The 18,604-nt window shown below is 45.2% G+C and overlaps 1 protein-coding gene across 1 annotated transcript; it reads right to left on the reverse strand.

Annotated features, from left to right (window-relative positions):
• Positions 1-1,910: 1,910 nt before the first annotated feature.
• SLC13A3 (solute carrier family 13 member 3) lies at positions 1,911-18,056 on the reverse strand. Its single transcript, XM_010722467.3, has 12 exons — positions 17,757-18,056; positions 17,407-17,570; positions 13,127-13,193; positions 12,310-12,495; positions 11,500-11,625; positions 8,777-8,872; positions 6,843-6,947; positions 5,819-5,916; positions 4,917-5,029; positions 4,416-4,577; positions 3,947-4,084; positions 1,911-3,464 (listed from the first exon to the last, which is right to left on the reverse strand). Exons 1-12 carry the CDS (start codon positions 17,990-17,992, stop codon positions 3,279-3,281), a joined length of 1,677 nt encoding a protein of 558 aa, XP_010720769.1. The 5' UTR covers positions 17,993-18,056; the 3' UTR covers positions 1,911-3,278.
• Positions 18,057-18,604: the final 548 nt, after the last annotated feature.

Here is an 18,604-nt window from a genome sequence, read left to right on the forward strand (position 1 = left end):
GTGGATGTCTCCACGGCATCCACCACCTCTCTGGGCAACCTGTACCAGTGCCTCACTGCTCTTATTGTGAAGAGCTTTTTCTTATATCTAATCTAAATCTCCACTCTTGTAATTTGAAATCAGCTCCCCTTGTCTTGTCAAGAGGCAGGCACCAGGAAAAGTGCTTTAGTTTGGAGCATCAACAGCAATTGCTTGCACTGGCCATGACTTAGGTGGTGATACCACTTTACAGTTTATAAAGGAATGTGCTAAAAAGCAAAACTCATCAGGTTGATACTGGCTGTCCCAAGACTCATCTTTCTCACTGTACTCCAGAGCTAGCTGATTATAGCACTTGGGACTCCATCCAGGGTGAGCAGGTAGCTTTCTGGGGTGGGAAGAAATTATCAATAGACCATTAAGAACTGAAAAAGAAATCACAGACCATCAAGAAAACAAATACACGAATAATTAACAAGCACAAGGAGCAGAGCAATGCGTTCTCTGAGACTGCTGCAGAGGGGAGCTGGAGTCTGTGGGGATGCTGCATTTGAGCGGTGGTTCTGGGTAGCGCCGAGTACCTGGCTGGAAGCCTCCCAGGGCTCCACGGCGTTCCCTATATGCTGGACTACATGGGTGGGGGTAAAAGGATACATCCCCTGTGCTGATAGTTTGTCAGTGAACCATTTTCACTGCCTGATGTTTCTCAGGACACAGTGAACAGGCTTGCTTTGTGTAAAAACAAAACAAAACCAACCGAACAATAAATAAATAAATAAATAAATAAATAAATAAATAAATAAATAAATAAATTAAATAAATAAAGATGTATGCAAGTGAGGATGTGTGCGCGTTTACCCACAGGCTGGGCGCAGAACAAGGCGGGATCCGGCATCTTTGCGAAGCAACTGTGACACCTGGCGGTCAGCCTGCTCCGGTGCTTCTGTCTGCGTGCATCTGGGCTCTAAACGATGGATGTCTGCGGATGGGTGACTTTTTATGGAAAACGGAGGAAGTGGAGGAGAAATGAGATGTTTTCAGTCGTGAAAATCGTGCATCACGTTGGAATTTCTTCTCTGAAAGTGTGGTGATCATTGGCACAGGCTGCCCGGAGAGTGGGGGAGTCACCGTCCCTGGGGGCGTTAAGGAAAGGGAGGTGCAGCACTGAGGCACACAGTGTGGGAGCACTATCGGTGGTAGGTGGGTGGTTGGGCTAGGTGGTCTTAGAGGTGTTTTCCAGCCTTCGTGATGCTGCAATTCTCTGATGGCAGCTGGCTCTGCATGGCCCCCTCACCGCTGTGGGGCCCCGAGGAGGACCTCTGTGTGAACAGTTCACAAAGCCACTCGAATGCTTCTGGGATACAAGACGCTACATAACACTTCCCTACTGTAAATAAACCAGAACGAGTTTCCTCCGAGTGTCTCAGGAGAACATGTGGATGTTCATCCTGGATCGGATGGGGAACATCAAAGGAGCAAAGCAGAGAGATTCTGGATGTTGAATTTCAATGCACAAGTGAGGCATTTCCTGTTTAATTAAAATTCACAGGCGGGCTGCTAATGTGAATGGCTTTGGTGGCGGCTGTTGAATGTTGACATTCTTAGAGAAATGGTGTGCAGGCAAAGGCCCTCTGAAACAACAGGACTTAAGTTACAAAAGGTTGATACAGCACTAGAAATGCCCTCTCCCGAGATTTTTCATATCTCTGGTCTTATCACAGAACCCTCAACAATAACCAGGTTGATTTACCGTAAAAACAGAAAATTTCTTTCAGTGAATTTTAGCATAGCAATGGGCCGGCGATGCAGAGTGCCCGAGTCATGGAGGCTGGCAGGGAGCTCTGCTGCTTCTCCAGGGGACAAATCCAAAGCCGTGGGGTTAAGCAGGGGAGAAGGCGGCTCAGCTCTATAGAGCAAACAGGACGAAGGGACATGCTAACAAAGGTGCTTTATTGTACATTTTCCACAATCGTTAAGGATTTTGTTAGATGTAAGGATTTTGTTGAGCATTAAGGATTTTTTTCCGGAACATAACTGATCAAAGTTCCACATTCAGTTGGTGTTGGTGGTTTCTGTTCAGACCCAAGACCCTGCCTAAGTGCAGCCTTAAGGTGGACCCCAGCTGGCCCCAGGCTTTATGAGCAGCAAAGGAGCAGGCAGGGTGGGCTGGATCCCACTGTGCCAGCTCCACAAGATCACACCATCAAAGGGATCCAGCAGAACCCAGTATCCATCCAGTCACCAACCTGCCCTAAATCAGGAATCAGATCCTTTATCTTTCCATCCATCTATGTCAATGCCTTTTTTTTTAAATTAAATATTTTTAGATTCTTAGAGAATTTTTTTTTTAAAGGATAAAATGGTGATTAAAATCACAGTCAATTTGCAATGCTTTCATTGAAAGTATCCAAGCAAACAGAAATACAAAGATGTTAAGAATCAAAGCCTACTTTTCAGCAATGTCAATGATACTGCAGTGCAGCTTGCCCACTGACTTCAGCAGGCTCTCACAAGTGGGTCAGTCTCACAAACCTAAGACTGGCCACATTCACCCAAGTTGAAACACCACCGATGTCCACACAGTTACGTCAGAAACAAATTTGGCCCCAAACCTCCATCTATGCACTCAGTGCCAAGAACCAGGCAGCAGCTGAAAACCAGGTTTTCAAACCATTGGACATGTTTGGAAACAAACGGTTGCCTTCCTGTTTCCAAAGCATGGAGTAACACACGAATCCTACTGACACATCTCCTGAATCATCCTTTTATGCACAAGCCTGAAGAAATAATCTTCATCCTACATGAGAGAATTACTCATGAGACCACAAACAGCCCCCAACCTCCACGGTCCTGTCAGAAGCCCATGCTGCCTTCTCCCTGGGCCAGATTCTGATACACTCACTCACACTGGGTTGCACATAAATCCGTCCTGAGCTGCTCTCCAAAATGAGGAAGGGTATCAGAAGCTGGAGTAGCAAAGCTCACTAGCTTTCATGTGGGGAGAGGCATCTCACCAAAGATGCTTGATGCTTATGGGGCTGTCCAGGTAACAACCACCTATGATGGACAGATGAAATTCTCTGGGAGTATCTGATAGGTACCTGTGGAAGGTGGGGAAAGGACCTTCGGAGAAAACAACCAATAGATGTTGCAACACTAACCAGTATTTCTAGAAATAAAATTAAACCCAAGGGTCTCATACAGTGTGGGCAGCCATGTGGCTTTCTTCCTGTGCATATGCTGATGATTCCAGTGCCCGAGTCCTAAGTGAGTGAGTCCTTCCCCTGGGGTAGCTTTGTTCATATTTTATTTAGTGCACTTAAAGTGACATTTTCTACAGCTGGCAAGAGCGATGTGGCATTTTCTGCATGGATGTTAGCCCACGCAGGGAAGGTCCCCAGCTGGAAGATACTCTTGGCCCACGTGTTCATAGCCAAGCTAAGAAGTAGAACTCCCATAAGATTCATGAGCAACCCAGTTCTCACCTACAAAAGAAACACAAAGACAACTGTTGAGTTTAGCTTGGACATCTACAGCATGAAGTTATTTGAACACAAATGTTATAAAATTGAAGGTTTAATTGCCATTAATACTAGCAATTTTCTAAGAGGGCTTTCTTAAGCCACAAAGACCATTCTGCAAATGCTTTGCCAAGCTTTGATCCATCAAAAACATTAGTGCCTGTTTAGCCTCAGGAATGTGAGCAGAAACTGGGACTGAGCTGGAGAACATCTCCTTCACCCAGAAACCTCTGAGGGTTGAGCTGCTGACACTGGCTGGAACAGGAGCAGGATCTGAGAGATCCTGAGCACGATCAAAACCACTTTTGTCATCACTTGGAGCCACGGCAGCTCCAAATTTCACAGGGTCAGATGTTATACAGGCTTCTCCCGTATCCCTGTGCCTTCCAACACTGCCTTACAAAAGTTGATTGCTTTCAGCATATTGTATATCCAAAGCAACTTACCATATCCTTGACCATCAAGTGTCCAGAAGAAAACGCGATTGAGTTAGGAGGTGTTGAGACTGGCAGCATGAATGCGTAGGAGCATCCTATCGTTCCTGGTATCATTAAATAGAGTGGATTGACTTTCAGACGAATGGCCTTGAAAAACAGAAAGGAACAGAAACTGTATCTTGGAGATTAGGAGGGAAAGGCAGATATATTGATGGATACAGAGAGTGCACTGTGCAGAGCCATATCCCACACTCTGTGACAGATAATCATGCATCTCACCAACAAGTGTTTGAAGGAGTCATCAGTACTCACTTTATGCTACAGGCACTCGCTTTATGGCTCCCAAGGATTTCAAAGTGCCTACAGCCCTGATCCAGGAGCCGGAGAACTGAATGGTGCCAGCTCCAGACCCAGCACCACACATCTGCCTGCACAGAGCAGCTCTGAGCACTGTGAATCATTGGAATAAGCTGCTTACCAGCTCCGCCAGGACAGGCAAGAAGATGATAATAGTGGCCGTATTGCTGGCAAACTCTGTGAATAAGGCGATGACAATCGTGATGAGGATGACAGCCACGGGTGGGGGTACGCCCTCCAGGGGGTGCAGGCGGCCTCCTATCCAGACAGACAGACCAGACTCCTGCGGAAGGGAGAGCAAACAAGCTGGAGAGTGGGGCTCCTGCATATCTGCACAAGAGCTGATCCTGTCAAAGATCTGCAAACTGCATACGACCTTCACCCACCCACACAACCACCTATGTTGTTGCAGTGCCATCAGGGTATTTAACAGCAAGCAGTTTGAGAGGAGTTGCAAGATTTATTAACCTCTCCTTAATTATCTGCTGTGTGTTGCTGTCTCAGGAGGAGTTGTGAAACGTCTTCAGTAGAGAAACATGTCTTGTTAGTGCTGTGACCCTGCAGATGCAAATTTCCAGAGCCAAACAAGAACCCCAAACATCACAGCTGTACTGAGTCGCACCTCACAGCCCTTTGCCATGGCGAAGCCCCCTCCGAGCAGCAGGATGATGTTCCAGGGCACCGTTTCCTGGGCCTTCCTCCATGTCAGCAAGGGCTGCGTCTCAGTGTTTGGTGCTAGAAAAAGAGAAAATCCCCACATCAAGCACCCACCCAAAGAGGAGCACATCCATCATCATCTGACAGAATGACATTATCAGCCTGACGTCAGTGCTGAAGCTCATCAACCATGAGTTGCTGATGATTAAAATATACACATGGATTCCCTCAAGCTAGACAATTATAAGATCATTTCACTTAATATAAAAAATGGAGTCTTAACACAGTGCTTGAGGAAACTTCCAACATCAAGTTAATTCCCTCTCTGTAACAGATATGAACATTGTTCTCAATAGATGGGAGTCCATGGTAGGAGGAAGTTTTCTACCACCTGAACTGTGAAGATGTTAGTAATTTTCCACTACAACATGAAAGTTTTATAGTGAAAAAAGTACATCCTCTCTACAACCCATCCCTCAACACATGACAAAATGATTTCTGCCATATGAAAGGATGCAGTAATGGGTCTGCAATTTTCTGTTGAACCAGGGCACACATTTTATCCAGAAGAGTCTGGAAAGCACAACCAACACGTGTGACAGAGCTCAGTGGGTGCTCCTCCATCCTCCCAGGGATGTGGCAAGCCAGTCTCAGGGGCCTCACCAGCTGCATCTCCACATGAAGGCTATCTCTCATCACAAGTGGTTTAGAAATTGAAGTTTTTATCTCATTGCTACTCAGAGGGACAAAGCCAGGACCTCAAAAGCCAGGACCACCAAAACTTGCTGGAGAGCCTGGGCTTTAGGAGTTTAACTTCTAATTCATTCTGGGCATTGAGGAAGAGGCCTTGGGGGGTCAACTACTCACCCTTGAAGTCAAACCACCATCTGAGGGAAGGCTTTTGTGAGGGGAAGAAGAACAGTATGATCACAATGGTGATTCCTGTAACTGCGTCGGAGATAAACCTGCCCAAAAGCAGCAGAAACACTAGTAAGAAGCATGAGCCTGCACAAAGTTTATGAGAACAGGGATTTACCAAAGAAGATTACAAGTTTCCACCAGGTTTGAACAACAGTGGTTGTTCTCAGTTCTTTTTAATTCCTATCAAGCTGTGAACCCCCTACAAAAACTGCCCAAAAAAGGCCCTGCAAATGTTAAAAGCACAAATGAATTTCCCCTCAACAGTGATGCTCCAATGTTCTGCCTGCAGAACTGTGCTCAGTCCACAAGGGCTGTGGGGACAGACTTCCCCAGCTCTTTGGAGGGAACAGGAGGAGCAGAGCCCACATGAGATCTTTGCAAAATGCTCAGAGTGTACAGTGACAGGTAGACTTTATATTTGATCGTAAGAAGTCATTAATTGATGAGAAAAAGGTTCGTAACTATTTTGTTCTATTAAGAAATCATTCATTAAGCTAGTGCTCTACTAAAACAAACCAAAAATTAAGCATGATTTGATTTCTGTTGAGAAATATCCTCTCTGAGATTCAGCATTCCCAAGTGCTTTGTTTGTCCTCCCAAGGTATGAATGGATATCACAGGGGAGATAAACTTGCAAAACAGACAGAACAGCACAGCTGGCCAGCTCCTACCATCTCTCTTTACTCTCTGGACCTGCATGTCACTGTAAATGCACTACATGTGTACAGTCAGCACTCCAGGGATGGCCTCAGATAGGCATACATAAGAATCTGCAGTGCCAATTCCCACTGGGCTTCATGCACATCCTTTGGGACACAGAAACAATAAAGCTGGCTCTAGGAGTTGAAGCTTAATTTATCCCAGGAAACCTGAGTAACAACGTTCAGCAACACAATCAGAAACCCAGGAATCTCAAAGACTTTGAAATGCCATTGAAAAATGTGAGAATGGAATGAAAATAAAATCTCACCCTGGTGCAAACAAGCTGGCCCAGCCTGGAATGAATTTGGGATCCCTGGAGAAAAGCATGATAGCAAACATGCAGAAGAGGAAGAAAATTGCCTGTTCCGCAAACCTAAAATGAAAGGAAATGCAGTTAAAATGATTTAAAATGATAGTTTGTGCTAAAGGGCCAGAGCTGAGACAGGCAGTACTGAGCTTTGGCTGCAGCAGCTGGGTGAGAAGTGAGGCAGCTTCTCTCCAATCAACTACAGTGAATCATTGGAATAAGTTGCACATCTATGAGCAGATACTGATATTTGGCAGCAATGATCAAGTGGAAGATCTTAAGATCTTAAGATCTAAGATCAAGCAAGAATCTTAGTGCAAGACATGAAGGAGAGGCCAGATGGGCATCATGAAGGCCCAGGGCAGATGTCACAACACATGTATGCAAAACTGACCGTCTGGATGGGGCAGAGAAAGGCTAGGAACTGCTCCTGGCCATTCCTCTCATCACTGCCCTCTGGGATGTCCTTAGGGCACAGACTGGGCTAATGCTGACCAGTTAAGAATGGTTTCACTCCATTTTAAGCAACATAAAAGGACAGTTAAGATTCAAATGATATATGAGACAGCAGGAATGATCTTCAAAATCAAAACTTAAGCAGTGTCCCTCAGACATATGACAAATAGCAGGGGGTTCTTTGAACAGGAGCATCATTCACCAAGTATTAGTCTTGATTCTAGTGGGGTCAAGATTTAACCAAGGCAATGCCTCAAAACATTGTTTGAAACCTCTCCGACCACAAGGAAGGGCAGGCAAGCTGTTGGGAAGAAACCACTTGCACTGATTTTAAGTTACAGGGTTGCTAATCAAATTGGTTGAGCATGGCTTAATGGACTTTCTCGCTCCTAGACCTCAAAGAGAGACTTTGATTCTTCCAGAGACATTTTACAGGCTGCTTCATAATGCTCTGGATGGAACAGCTAAACCAATCAATTTCTTTCATTTACAGCACAGGCTCAGGTGATTGTCTTTGAAGAACCACTCCATTTTCCACACAAGAGCAGTAATTACAATGTCAATAGCACAACACAGACATCACTGAACCTTCACAGCACCACTGTGAGCATAAGAATATTATTTTAAAGATGGGGAACCACGGACATTTTGAGGTTAAGACCTACACTTTCAAAAATCTTTACTAGCCCTGGTTGCCAGGGGCAGGTTGGACATACCTTGGGTTTGATTCTTGTAGATACTCAACTTTTCCTTTTTCTCTCTACTTTGGAACTTCTCATACGTTTCTCACATTTCTTTCTCCAATATATGATCCCTATCAATTTGCACCCCTTCCAGAAGACAAAACCTTTGAGAAACTTCAACTGAAAGTGCTGTGTTCTTTCTTCACATTATTAATAAAGTTGAAGGGAGTTATTAAAACCAATTATCTATTCCACAAAATGAATTTAACTTCTTCCTATATATTTTCTTCGAGCACCTCTTAAGATTTCTTAATGTATATCCACAATCCATATGATTCATAATATGATTCAGCAATCTGCTCAGTGAGCACTTTCTGCTTTGCAGAACAGCTACAGATCTGCAGAAATCTCCAAAATCTGGCCTATGTCAGTTACATAAAGCACATGTAAAGCTTTGGCTCCTGGAGCAGAAAATTTACAAACAGTAATTAAGCAGCCTAGCATGAATCCACACTGTAATATGAACTTTGTTCTTGGTAAGAGATGAGGGCAAGCTGCTGTTTGCTGTTAATCCTGTAAGCGAAGATGAAGAGGTTGGAGCATGCAAAAAAGCAAACTTCAGCAAGTCACAAATATGAGTGGAAACATTATTTCGTTTTCTTCTAAAAATATTTAACTCAGCCCGCCACTCTCAGGACAGGACATTTCCACCCCACTTGATTTCTTTTTCATCTCAGTCCCAACTTTACGACTCACTTTGTTGGGCCCAGTTTCTGGTAGTCCTCCTTTATCACTTCTCTGGCTCGGGCTTCTGCATCCACCCTTAGATTTGACTTTTTTGTTCTCCAGCCCCTGTCAAGAAACACACTTTTAAATGTCTTAACCCAGGAGGAAGGAGCATGGCACTGAATACCAGTGGAAAAGCCCTGAGTATGATAACACCCATGGTTATAGTCTGGTCCTGAAGGGTAGCAAGGCCCCATTTTAGATCCACTTTCTCTCTGCTCTCACACAAAGAAGGCCCCACAGAGGGCAGAAGTTTTCCCTCATTTATATTCTAAACCACCTCCAGCATGGGCTGTGATTGCCAAAAGAAAACCCCAGTGTTGCAGGGTTTCATCTCTGACAGATAATTACTCGGGTGAAACACTCAGAGGTGGGTGATGTACAAAACGAACCTGTCCCTTCCCTTCTCAAGGCACTTGCAATTTCCTGGGAAATCTCAGGATGCTGTCAAGAATCAACAAATGCACAGAATTTCTGCTTGGCCAGGAATGTTAATGTGCTCCTGGCTAAGCCTCTTAACTCAGAGTGCTCAACTGGGGGACATGCTGTTTGGTCCTTTGTAGTACATGCACACAAACAACATATTCACACCTCGCGCTTTCTCTGCCATCATGTTCTGCCTGTGACCTTGATTAAACCTACAACACGCAAGGTTCTACCTCAGGTGCATCCACCAGATCCCTTTGTTCAGTCTGTTTCAAAGGGAAATCCTGGCTGTCTTCTGTACAAGCAAATGGTTGGCTATTTGGAAAATCCTGCATCTCAAAGAGATGTACCCGGTCCTTTGAGTGAAGATGAGGCAGCTTCATCCTCACTCAGTCAGCCTACAGATTTCAGATTCGAGCAGTGCCAGCCTGTTTTTGGCGAGGCGTTCATTTGTCTGTGCTTCCCTGCCCAGAGCAGCCAAGGAAAGTCCTGCAGAAACACGGCTGTGCTTGTGCAGCTCTGCACTGTCCCTTCTGAGGCACTTTGCCACTGGGGAATAGTGCTCTCTGCACGGCTGCAGCTATCCCAATAAAGCCGGGCTTCACACGGACAGAGATGAGCCAAACCAAACAAAAAGCATCACGTCCTCCAACTATCAATGTGACATTTTGCTGGGGGTTTTGGCAAGCAGAACTCCCTCCTACCTCACCTGCTGAGCAGGCACCAGGGCCATGCCCCAGCCCTACATACAGGAATAGGAATTGGGGCTCATGACTACAGGGCAGAGCATCTCCCAGCCCATGCCTGCGATTTAAGGAGCAGCCTTTGTAATTTTCTGTGTTGTAACTTTCCCATTGATTTTTTTTTTTTCTGTTGCTGAGAAAATGTAAATATTTGGACACCTGTTCTCTTTCTCTTTTTTTTTTTCCTCCCTGCTTTTTATACTCAAAATAACAATTAAAGGCTTTTTAAATATTAGAAATTCTGCATTGTCCCTAGAGGAAGCATGGCTGTGAGTTTGTTTCGATCACGTATGAGAGTCTACAGGAGGGAAAAGGCTCCAAATTAACCAGTGTGGCACTGCTGCCATTGTTGTAAGCAGCCTGCACTCAGGGTTGTATGTATTCAGCAAAGGTTTACCAGTAAAACACATTACTCTCAATTATAGATTAACATGTTGCTGTAAAACGAAGCCCTGCTATGAAGCACTCTCTTCCAAATCCAAGTTTCAGCCTTAGAAGCAAATCTCAGCAGTTGTGTTCCAGGAAATTTCTGCTACTAATTCCAGAGCAACCAAGGTTTCATGCTGGCCTTCAAAGTCTTGTCCTGCTTTCCCTTTTACCAATGCAGTTCTGCCACTGACTTTTCCCAGCGCAGCTCAGGCAGTAAAACAATGTACAACAATTATGTTTCACTGAATTAATATGTTAACACATTCCCTGCATGTGTGTATTTCAGTCAGGAAAAGTGTATGCAACTCTGAGAGTTCTTTAAAATTCCCCCAGTGCATATCTGCAACTGCTTCCTGCGTGCAGCCAAAGGCTCAAAACTGCTTGGATCTAGAAAGAAAAGGATGGGGACTTTTTAGGGAATATTCAGCCTTAACTTTGATATATCCATGGAAGCCTCTTTTAATAGCAAGCATCTGCCTGAATGCCCAATCTCTGGGGGCTGATCCTGGATCACTCTGTATCACACAGCTGTTTTGGTGTGATGTGGCAATGCCCACAGGTGGATTGTGCCTGTGGGGTTATCCATGCCTGTGGCACAAACTTTGGGCACAGACATTTCCAAAAAGGAGTTTTGGTATGAGATGTTAATACGGTAGTGATCAATTTATTATTATTATTATTATTATTATTATTATTAAGGTTTTTTGCTTCTTCAGTGTTTTCTGATCCTTTAATCCCTTACCAGCCTGAATCACCCCTGGCCCCTTTCTGCACAGCCCCCATCAGCTCAAGCCCTTCCTGCAGCAGCCAGCTATCAGCAATGAGCAGGGTGGAAGCAGAAAGCTGATGCTCTTAGTAGGAAAGATAAAAGACAATCGTGGGAGCAACGTTCAGAAAACATTTACAGGACTGGGGGCTTGAGCTGAAGATGACACACAGGCAGCTGCTTAGAAACAGAGGATGAACATTCTGAAGTTAGCTATGAAACCCTCCCTGTCAAGATTCTGGGTGTTATCTGTAGACTTAGTATGAGCATTGTGATGAAGGTGTATTCACAGTGCTGTGATAATGAGCATATAGTGAATATAAACATACCTCAGATTAATTCCTCCGTACAGAATGGAGATCCATAGCCATCCCATGAGAAGAAAAATCAGCATTAAAGGAAATGCAAACATAAACCAAGAACCAAAGTTCACCACATCACATTCTGGAAAATAACTAAGCAAATGGGAAAAAATCAAGTTAATGCAAGAAGGGAAAACCACCCTCCAATTTAAGGGCAAGCAAACATCTGAAACCAGTAGCAAAATACCCCACAAAGTCACCAGTTGTGCAGTTAGGAACATTCCCCTCTGTACTAGCAGCTGGGAGAGGCTTAACATGCTGCTTATGGAGGCCAGTGTTAAGAAATATCTGGAGGCACTTAGGATGGCACAAGGCCATACTCCCATGCACATAGGAGGTATGTTTTTACGCCCAAGAAAACAACTCAGAAGTAGCAGATTCCTTATTTTCCTGTGCTACCATACAGCCCTACATACAGTTGGCCACAGAACACTACCCAGCCTGCTTCATCACAAGAGTTACGAGGTTACTTTTAAGCATATGGTCAGGTTCCGTTACAGTCAGCAAGGCTAAGAGCAGAAGTAGGGTGAAGCACTGGGCTGGCTGGCAGCCTGCTGGCTATGCTGGGAATCTGCTCCCCAACATCAGGCTGGGGATACAACTGCTCTCAGCCTTCATCCACTCCCAAAGTTTACCAAAAGATGCTGGAAGGGCACGAATTTTCCAAGTTAGCTGTTGGCACAGAAAGGAATTTCCCACAGAGTTGGGGAATATCTCTTGGCTGTGCAGGATTTACCGTGGCAGACAGGCAGGGCTCTCCAGGAGAGCCTCCCATACCTCTTCAGCTGTCCCAGAAGGATGAGGTTCGGTGCGGTTCCTGTCAGCGTTGCTGTACCCCCAATGCTGGCTGCATACGGGATGGAGATGAGGAAGCCTTTCCATATATTTGTTTTGTACTCTTCCTCCTTCTTTAAGTCTGAGAGAGTGTCACTGGTAATTTCCCTCTCCTCCGCCAGATCTTTGCTTTAAAACAGTCCAAAAGAGAATCCGGTGAAAGCCCTGGTTTAAATACAGCGCAAGCAATTCAGAGCCTTGACAGAAGGAACATTCCCAGATTTTAGAAAGCCAAGCTAATGCTGCTCTGCAGGACTCAGCCAAGTGCCCACTCACATGGCCTGAGGTGCACGTGCCTCGCTCAGCCCTTCAGTGACTTGCAAAAATCAGCATAGAGTCCATAGGACTGACCAGCCAGAAAAAAAATTGATAGCACCAAGAGGAAAGAAAATCTTATTCCTGAAAAGCTGTTTAATTCCCACTGTTGTTATCAAAGCAGGACCACCAATGCTCTGTAAATCCTGGTGGTTTTTACACCACTTTCCATGCTCCTGGGAAAGCCAAGGGACAATTTCCCAGCAGGAGACATCTCTGGTTACTGCTCCAGAGAGACTGGAGAATCCCTGCAATGATTTGGATGTGCAGAATAATGTCAGACACACAGAGAAGGGGTTCAGCTCCATGGTCAGTCTGCTAGCAACTGGGAGCTGTGGTGTAATCAAACAGTTCAGTGACTGAATTTCAAATTCCTAAAACTCGGTCGGCTCAGGGGATAATTCTGTGTCTCAGTGCTGTAATACAAACTTTATGGTTAACTTACTCCTCAGTACTTGCCAGAAACTGCATCTCAGTTGGTACAGTGTAAAGTTTATTCTGCTGTAAAGGTGCTGAAAAAGAAAGATTAGGACTTTAAAACAGTTCAAAGCATCTAGAAAATTCTCCTTGAACCAAACAGCGGAACTGCTTACAAAAAGAAGGGCAAATTGCCCTTTACAGAGAAGGGACGGTGCAAAGAAAGGGAAAGCTCACATCACTGTGATGAGGTCAGAGGGGATGAACAAGCCAACACAGCACCCAGCTTCTCCTCCAGCCCCCACAGCCACTCCTCCTGTCACCGCTTCAGACTCCGGGATACTGCAGTGTGATGGGAGCTTGAGGGTGTCACTTCTCTGCTGTTGGTTTGGTGCCTTGGGTGGGTTAAGCACAGCTCACTCTTAGGAACAAGAATTACTGGGCCTGCTGTATCCCCAGGGCACGCTCCTCAAAGCCTGGACCTCAACACAGGTTTGGGGCCATCTGGGGGATGTGCTTGCAGACTCAGTTCTCAGGGACCCTCCTGCATATTTCACACAGGCTTTGCCTTAGTGTGCTTGTCACCCACCCCACTAAAGATGGGCAGGACTCACGGAAAGGATCTGTTTGGATCAGAATGACTCTGATCCAAATGAACTGGGAGCTGCACACCACGCTACTGTACATCTATGGGCATATGCACCAGGTATCAGAGATTGTAGGACAGACCAGAAATACAATCATGTGGGTTTTCTTAAACCATATCTCATACTAAGGTTTGTAGCATTCACTGTGGCTTGATCTCCTGAGGGTGGGAGCAGGGAAGTGCTGCTGAGCTCTATTTTCCATACCTTCTACAGGACTGGAGCCTGTGTGGAGCCAGGGCTTGGACTCGATGATCCCTATGGGTTCCTTCCAACTCAGAATATTCTATGATTCGATGACTTTTAACCACTTTCAGCCCAGGTCACCACAGCCTCTGCCACCTTCCCTCAGGCCCTGCCGTGTCTGACCTGAGGCCCACAACCCCCTCCCACCACAGTCACCCCAGCAGCCCCCAAACTTCCTCAGACCTCAACTCAACCCTCTTCGCTCTGCCTGTGCACCAGAAGCTGAAAGCAGTGTATGGAAGGAGCCAGTGGTCAAAGTCTCTGGACTTGCTCACCAATGACAAGCTGCTTGCTCCAGCTCAGTGAGCCAGGCAGCTTGCACTCTTGTGTTTTACACGTGGTTAATTTACCGAAATTGAGTTAATTGGCTTGGATGCACACATGCTGAGCTTTCATCTCAAGGGTACTGCGATGGAGGGATGTAATTAGCAGAACATTAACCCGTGGCTGACTGTTGGTCTCCCACTGGATTTAGCCGGTCTCTTACCATTGATGCCTAGTGCTGGCTCTGCAAAGATACATATTTCATTCCACCTCTTCACATTTTTCCATTTTTTTCTCTGCTAAGCCCCACCTCCACCCCATCTCACCAGGAATACCTGTAAATTACCTCTCAAGGATGGTCTGCCAAAGGCAAGGCAGACTTACTGCAAAGTAATTTTCTCCTGTGAAGCTTGGAAAAAGGAGCTGAACATTTCTACAGGTCCGTACGCCAGAGGAAGTCAAAAAACACTGAGCTGAGACCTGGCTGTACATACCCTGCACAGAGCAGTATGAGAGATTCGGTGGCCAATTCACCCAAATACCTTATATACCTTGTCCTGGAGAACTTTGGCCTTAATGATGTTTCTACAGCTCCTAAAAGACTGAAAAGGGCCAAGGAAGATATTGCCACCCTCTGAGGGGTGCAGGTGGCAGTGCTGGGGCCACATCCTGCCCACACAGCTGTGGCAGCAATGACCAACAATGCACATTTCCCACCTGCCCCTATAGAGACATCGTTTCCAGGTCTGTGACCTCAGGAAACATCACAAACACTGACTGCAGTTCATCCTGAATCTGCAGAAGATTCAGACTCCTCTATGCAGGGAAGATTATTTAAAAATATACAGATAATTAAAATAATCACTATTTTCACCTGGAAATACTTAATTTGCTTAGAGAAACGAAATATTGGCAATGATGGGTTAGTGGGCAGAGCAGGAGAGGCGGTCAGGCTCACAGTGACAGCAGTTTTCAGTTTGGCACACAACCAGCAAATGGTTTGGGATTAGGAATGGAGATGTCAGACAGAGCTGTACAGAATTTATAACTCAGAATTTCGGACACACCAAGTCACTTAACTGATTTCTTCTATCAAGTTGTGTAAAAATCACAAAAAAAGACTCCAAGCTTTGGCTCTCAACAACTCATGCATGCAAATATTTGCTTATCTTCAAAATTTTGCCCACATGGTTGGGCACAGCTGATTGCAACCTTGAGGTTCCCAGCAGCACAGAAATATGATCAATTGATCGGAGACCAAGTGGGATGTGTCAGCAAAGCAGTGCACCAACCAGGCTGATTCTTACACTTGACATTCCTTCAGAGAACCAAATGCCTTTATGGGCATTGTAACAGATACATTCTTTAGTATGTTTCTTTCCTATATATCTTTATTTTCTTTTTTAGCCCCCTACACACCACTTCTTTGTTATTAAAACATATCCAAGCCGATATGCAGACCAGTGCTATCATACATAATCATAACAGTTCACTTCCACACAAAGTCTACACTGCAAAAAAAGCTTTCTTGTCTGTGTCAGCCCTCAGATGACAATTCTTTTAGATCATAAAAATCAAGCTGATTTCTAAATTAATATAACATCTTCTTACATTGAAGCATGTCAGATCTACAAAAAACGAAGTGCAACAACCCATCCAAGAGGTGCAGCCAGTCCTAACTGTAGGCGACACCTGATGGACAGGAAAGCCTTGCACAAAGCTCACCTTCACCTCCCCTCTCCCAGGTATACAGCAAACTCGTTGGTTTTGACTGGCTTCAGGCTCAGGGCATCTTCAAGGCACTGCTTTTCTCATCCATTCAGAACGATTACAGAAAAGGATGAGCCTATCCTGAGATACTGCAGTTCAAATAAAAAGTCTACAAGAATATCTGCCTTTTGATGATGGACATTTTACAGATCACTGCTCCTTCCCTTGTATTTATTATTTCTGTAAGTTTCTACCTCAAAAGAAAAATACATCGTCACACAGTTACATGATAGTTGCAAAGTGTCATTTTATTCATTCTGCTTGCAGCCCCTCTCCTTGCTGGTTTCTCTCACAGTCCTAAGCATTTTGAAACAAGGTCATTAACTTTGTGCTTGTCAATGTCTAGGACAACAGAGCTCTGGATTTTGCATGTTCTCAAACTCCACTGTCCCAGCTACACACTCAAATCATGTTAGAGGACAGAGTCAGGAAAGTTAAAAACAGGTTCATGTAAAAACAATGCTTCTGCAGAAGGAGAAATCACAGCAAGAAGGTCAGTGGGGTTGATTTTAATAGATGTGTATGGTCAAAAATTCATAAAGCGAACGTGACAGAGCAACCTAGAGTGCAAACATCTTACGATTGCTAGACATTAAGGATGAATTATTAGTTATATCTTTATTAGAGCATGCATACTTCAGTTCTCTGAACTCATTAACCTGCCTTAGGACTCAGTGAAAAACAAAACGCTACTGTCTTTAAATTGTAGAGAAAGGAGAACGGCTAATTCGTGCTAAAAAGAGAACCTACAGCTGTTGCTCCAGTTACCAGTAGGAGCTACAAAGGGGACTTCACTGCTTCACTTCTGTCTTTCACCCCTGCCTGCCAGAATCCCAAGCTCTCAGGGAATGACCTGTGAAAGCAGCGCTGGAGTAAGGCTTTCTCTGACTGCATAACCCTGCCAAAGCCCATCCACCACCTACCTGCTTACTGCCAACACCAAGCAGCAACATAGGGCTGAATCAGGGGAAATCACAAAGCACTTTTAACTAGGCATTCAGCCAGCTGTCTTGCCCTTCATTTGTCCCTTCTCTCTCAGTCCCCCATTTTATGAGGGGAGAAATAGAAGGAAGAACCTGTGTATGAGCACGTGGCACCCTATAGATATCAGCACACAGCATCCTGGTGGGTGTGCAGAGCTGGTCTTCTGCTTGTGCCAGTGGTGGGTTTAGGGAGCAGTGGGGATCACTGCTTTGTGGTGTTTCCACATATTTCCAACTTGTTAGTGTGACATGAGGAAGGGAAAGGATGAGAGGGAGCTGTATGTCAGTATCCTTCCACCACAGTAACAAAGAACATGTTAAACTAGGACCAGCACCAGGGCAAGTTTGATGGCAGAAGGGCAGACCTCAGCTGGCTCATACTTCTGCCCTGTCTCAATTACCTTGTGTTTCTTCATTTTCCCTGCTCATATCCTTAGATGTGTCTTTCTCTCCAAAGAGGCTTTTCAAAATTGCATTTGCAATTGGAAGCATCATAGCAGTGGAGGCAGTGTTACTTAACCACATAGACAGGAAAGACGTTGTCAACATCATCCCTAAAATTAGTCTGGAAGAGAGAAAACAAGAAAAAGCTGAATTGAACTTTGACAGATTCTAACACATTCTAGCTACGGGAAGAAAAGCTCATGTGTGAGCTTTTAAAATTAAATGAAAGAGCAGCTTGTGTGCAGAGCTGCATCTTGGCTGCCTGCAGCCCATGCCCCCCATGCACACCCCCTGCCCCAGCAGTCACCTGGCTGGCTGCACTCCCACACACATCAGCACCCTGAGTGCAATCCTGCGGTGTAAATTCCACTCCTCGATGGCCGATGCCATGATCAAACCACTGAGAAAGAGGAAATTGGTGTCTAAAAAATACTGTGGGCAAACTTTGTTAGATGGGAGGATGCCCAGGAAGGGAAAGAGGACGATGGGCAGCAGAGCTGTCACAGCCAGGGGCAGTGCCTCTGTGCACCAATACAGTGCCATCAGTAGGATCACGTAGAGGCATCTTCCTTCCTGCAAGAGAAACAGAGAGGGAAAAGAACATAAGTGGTGTCTGAGAAGGCCTTTCACTTGGAGATACCAAGACAAGCAATATGCATCAGTTATTCTTCCAAGGATACCCTATTTCCCCTCAAATCATTTCCAGCAAGAGCAACGTCTTCCCCCCACCAGATTGTGTAGGGGGCTCAGGAATCATCCTCTGAAAGCACAATAAAATCCCAAATCCTTCCCAGTTTCCTGAGCCTCTATGCAGGAGAATAGCAGTGCGCAGAGTCTTCAATCCAGGAGGCTCTGGAGGGAAGGAGCTGCCCTTCCATGTGAAGCGGGGTGCCAATGCTCAGGATGCACTGCTGCTAATGTCCTTACTTGTCCAACTATCCGACAGCTGCTACACCAATTCATCTGTGCTTCCCCTCCAACTCTGTATGGCTACAAGAAAACAGCTCTGAGAGATGGATGCACCGAGCCCCTTCCCATTAGCAACAGGAGGCACACAGAAAGGTTTCTTTTGCTAGCTCAGAGCCTCCTGAGAGATCTGCGAGAAACCTTTCCAAGGCATCCTGTCCCTGCAGAAATCAGTAAATCAAGCACTCT

This window comes from Meleagris gallopavo, chromosome 22 (genome assembly GCF_000146605.3).
Source record: "Meleagris gallopavo isolate NT-WF06-2002-E0010 breed Aviagen turkey brand Nicholas breeding stock chromosome 22, Turkey_5.1, whole genome shotgun sequence".
NCBI lineage: Eukaryota > Metazoa > Chordata > Aves > Galliformes > Phasianidae > Meleagris > Meleagris gallopavo.

Bases quoted from the DNA above. Each gene is read 5' to 3' on its own strand.
- SLC13A3 (XM_010722467.3), bottom strand. From the start codon at position 17,992: ATGGCACTGTATTGGTGCACAGAGGCACTGCCCCTGGCTGTGACAGCT. The intron at 13,194-17,406 runs GTAATTGAGACA...TTTCTTTTTCAG, and splicing joins GGAAAATGAAGAAACACAAG to CACCTTTACAGCAGAATAAA. The intron at 12,496-13,126 runs GTAAGTTAACCA...ACTGTTTTAAAG, and splicing joins TTTCTGGCAAGTACTGAGGA to CAAAGATCTGGCGGAGGAGA.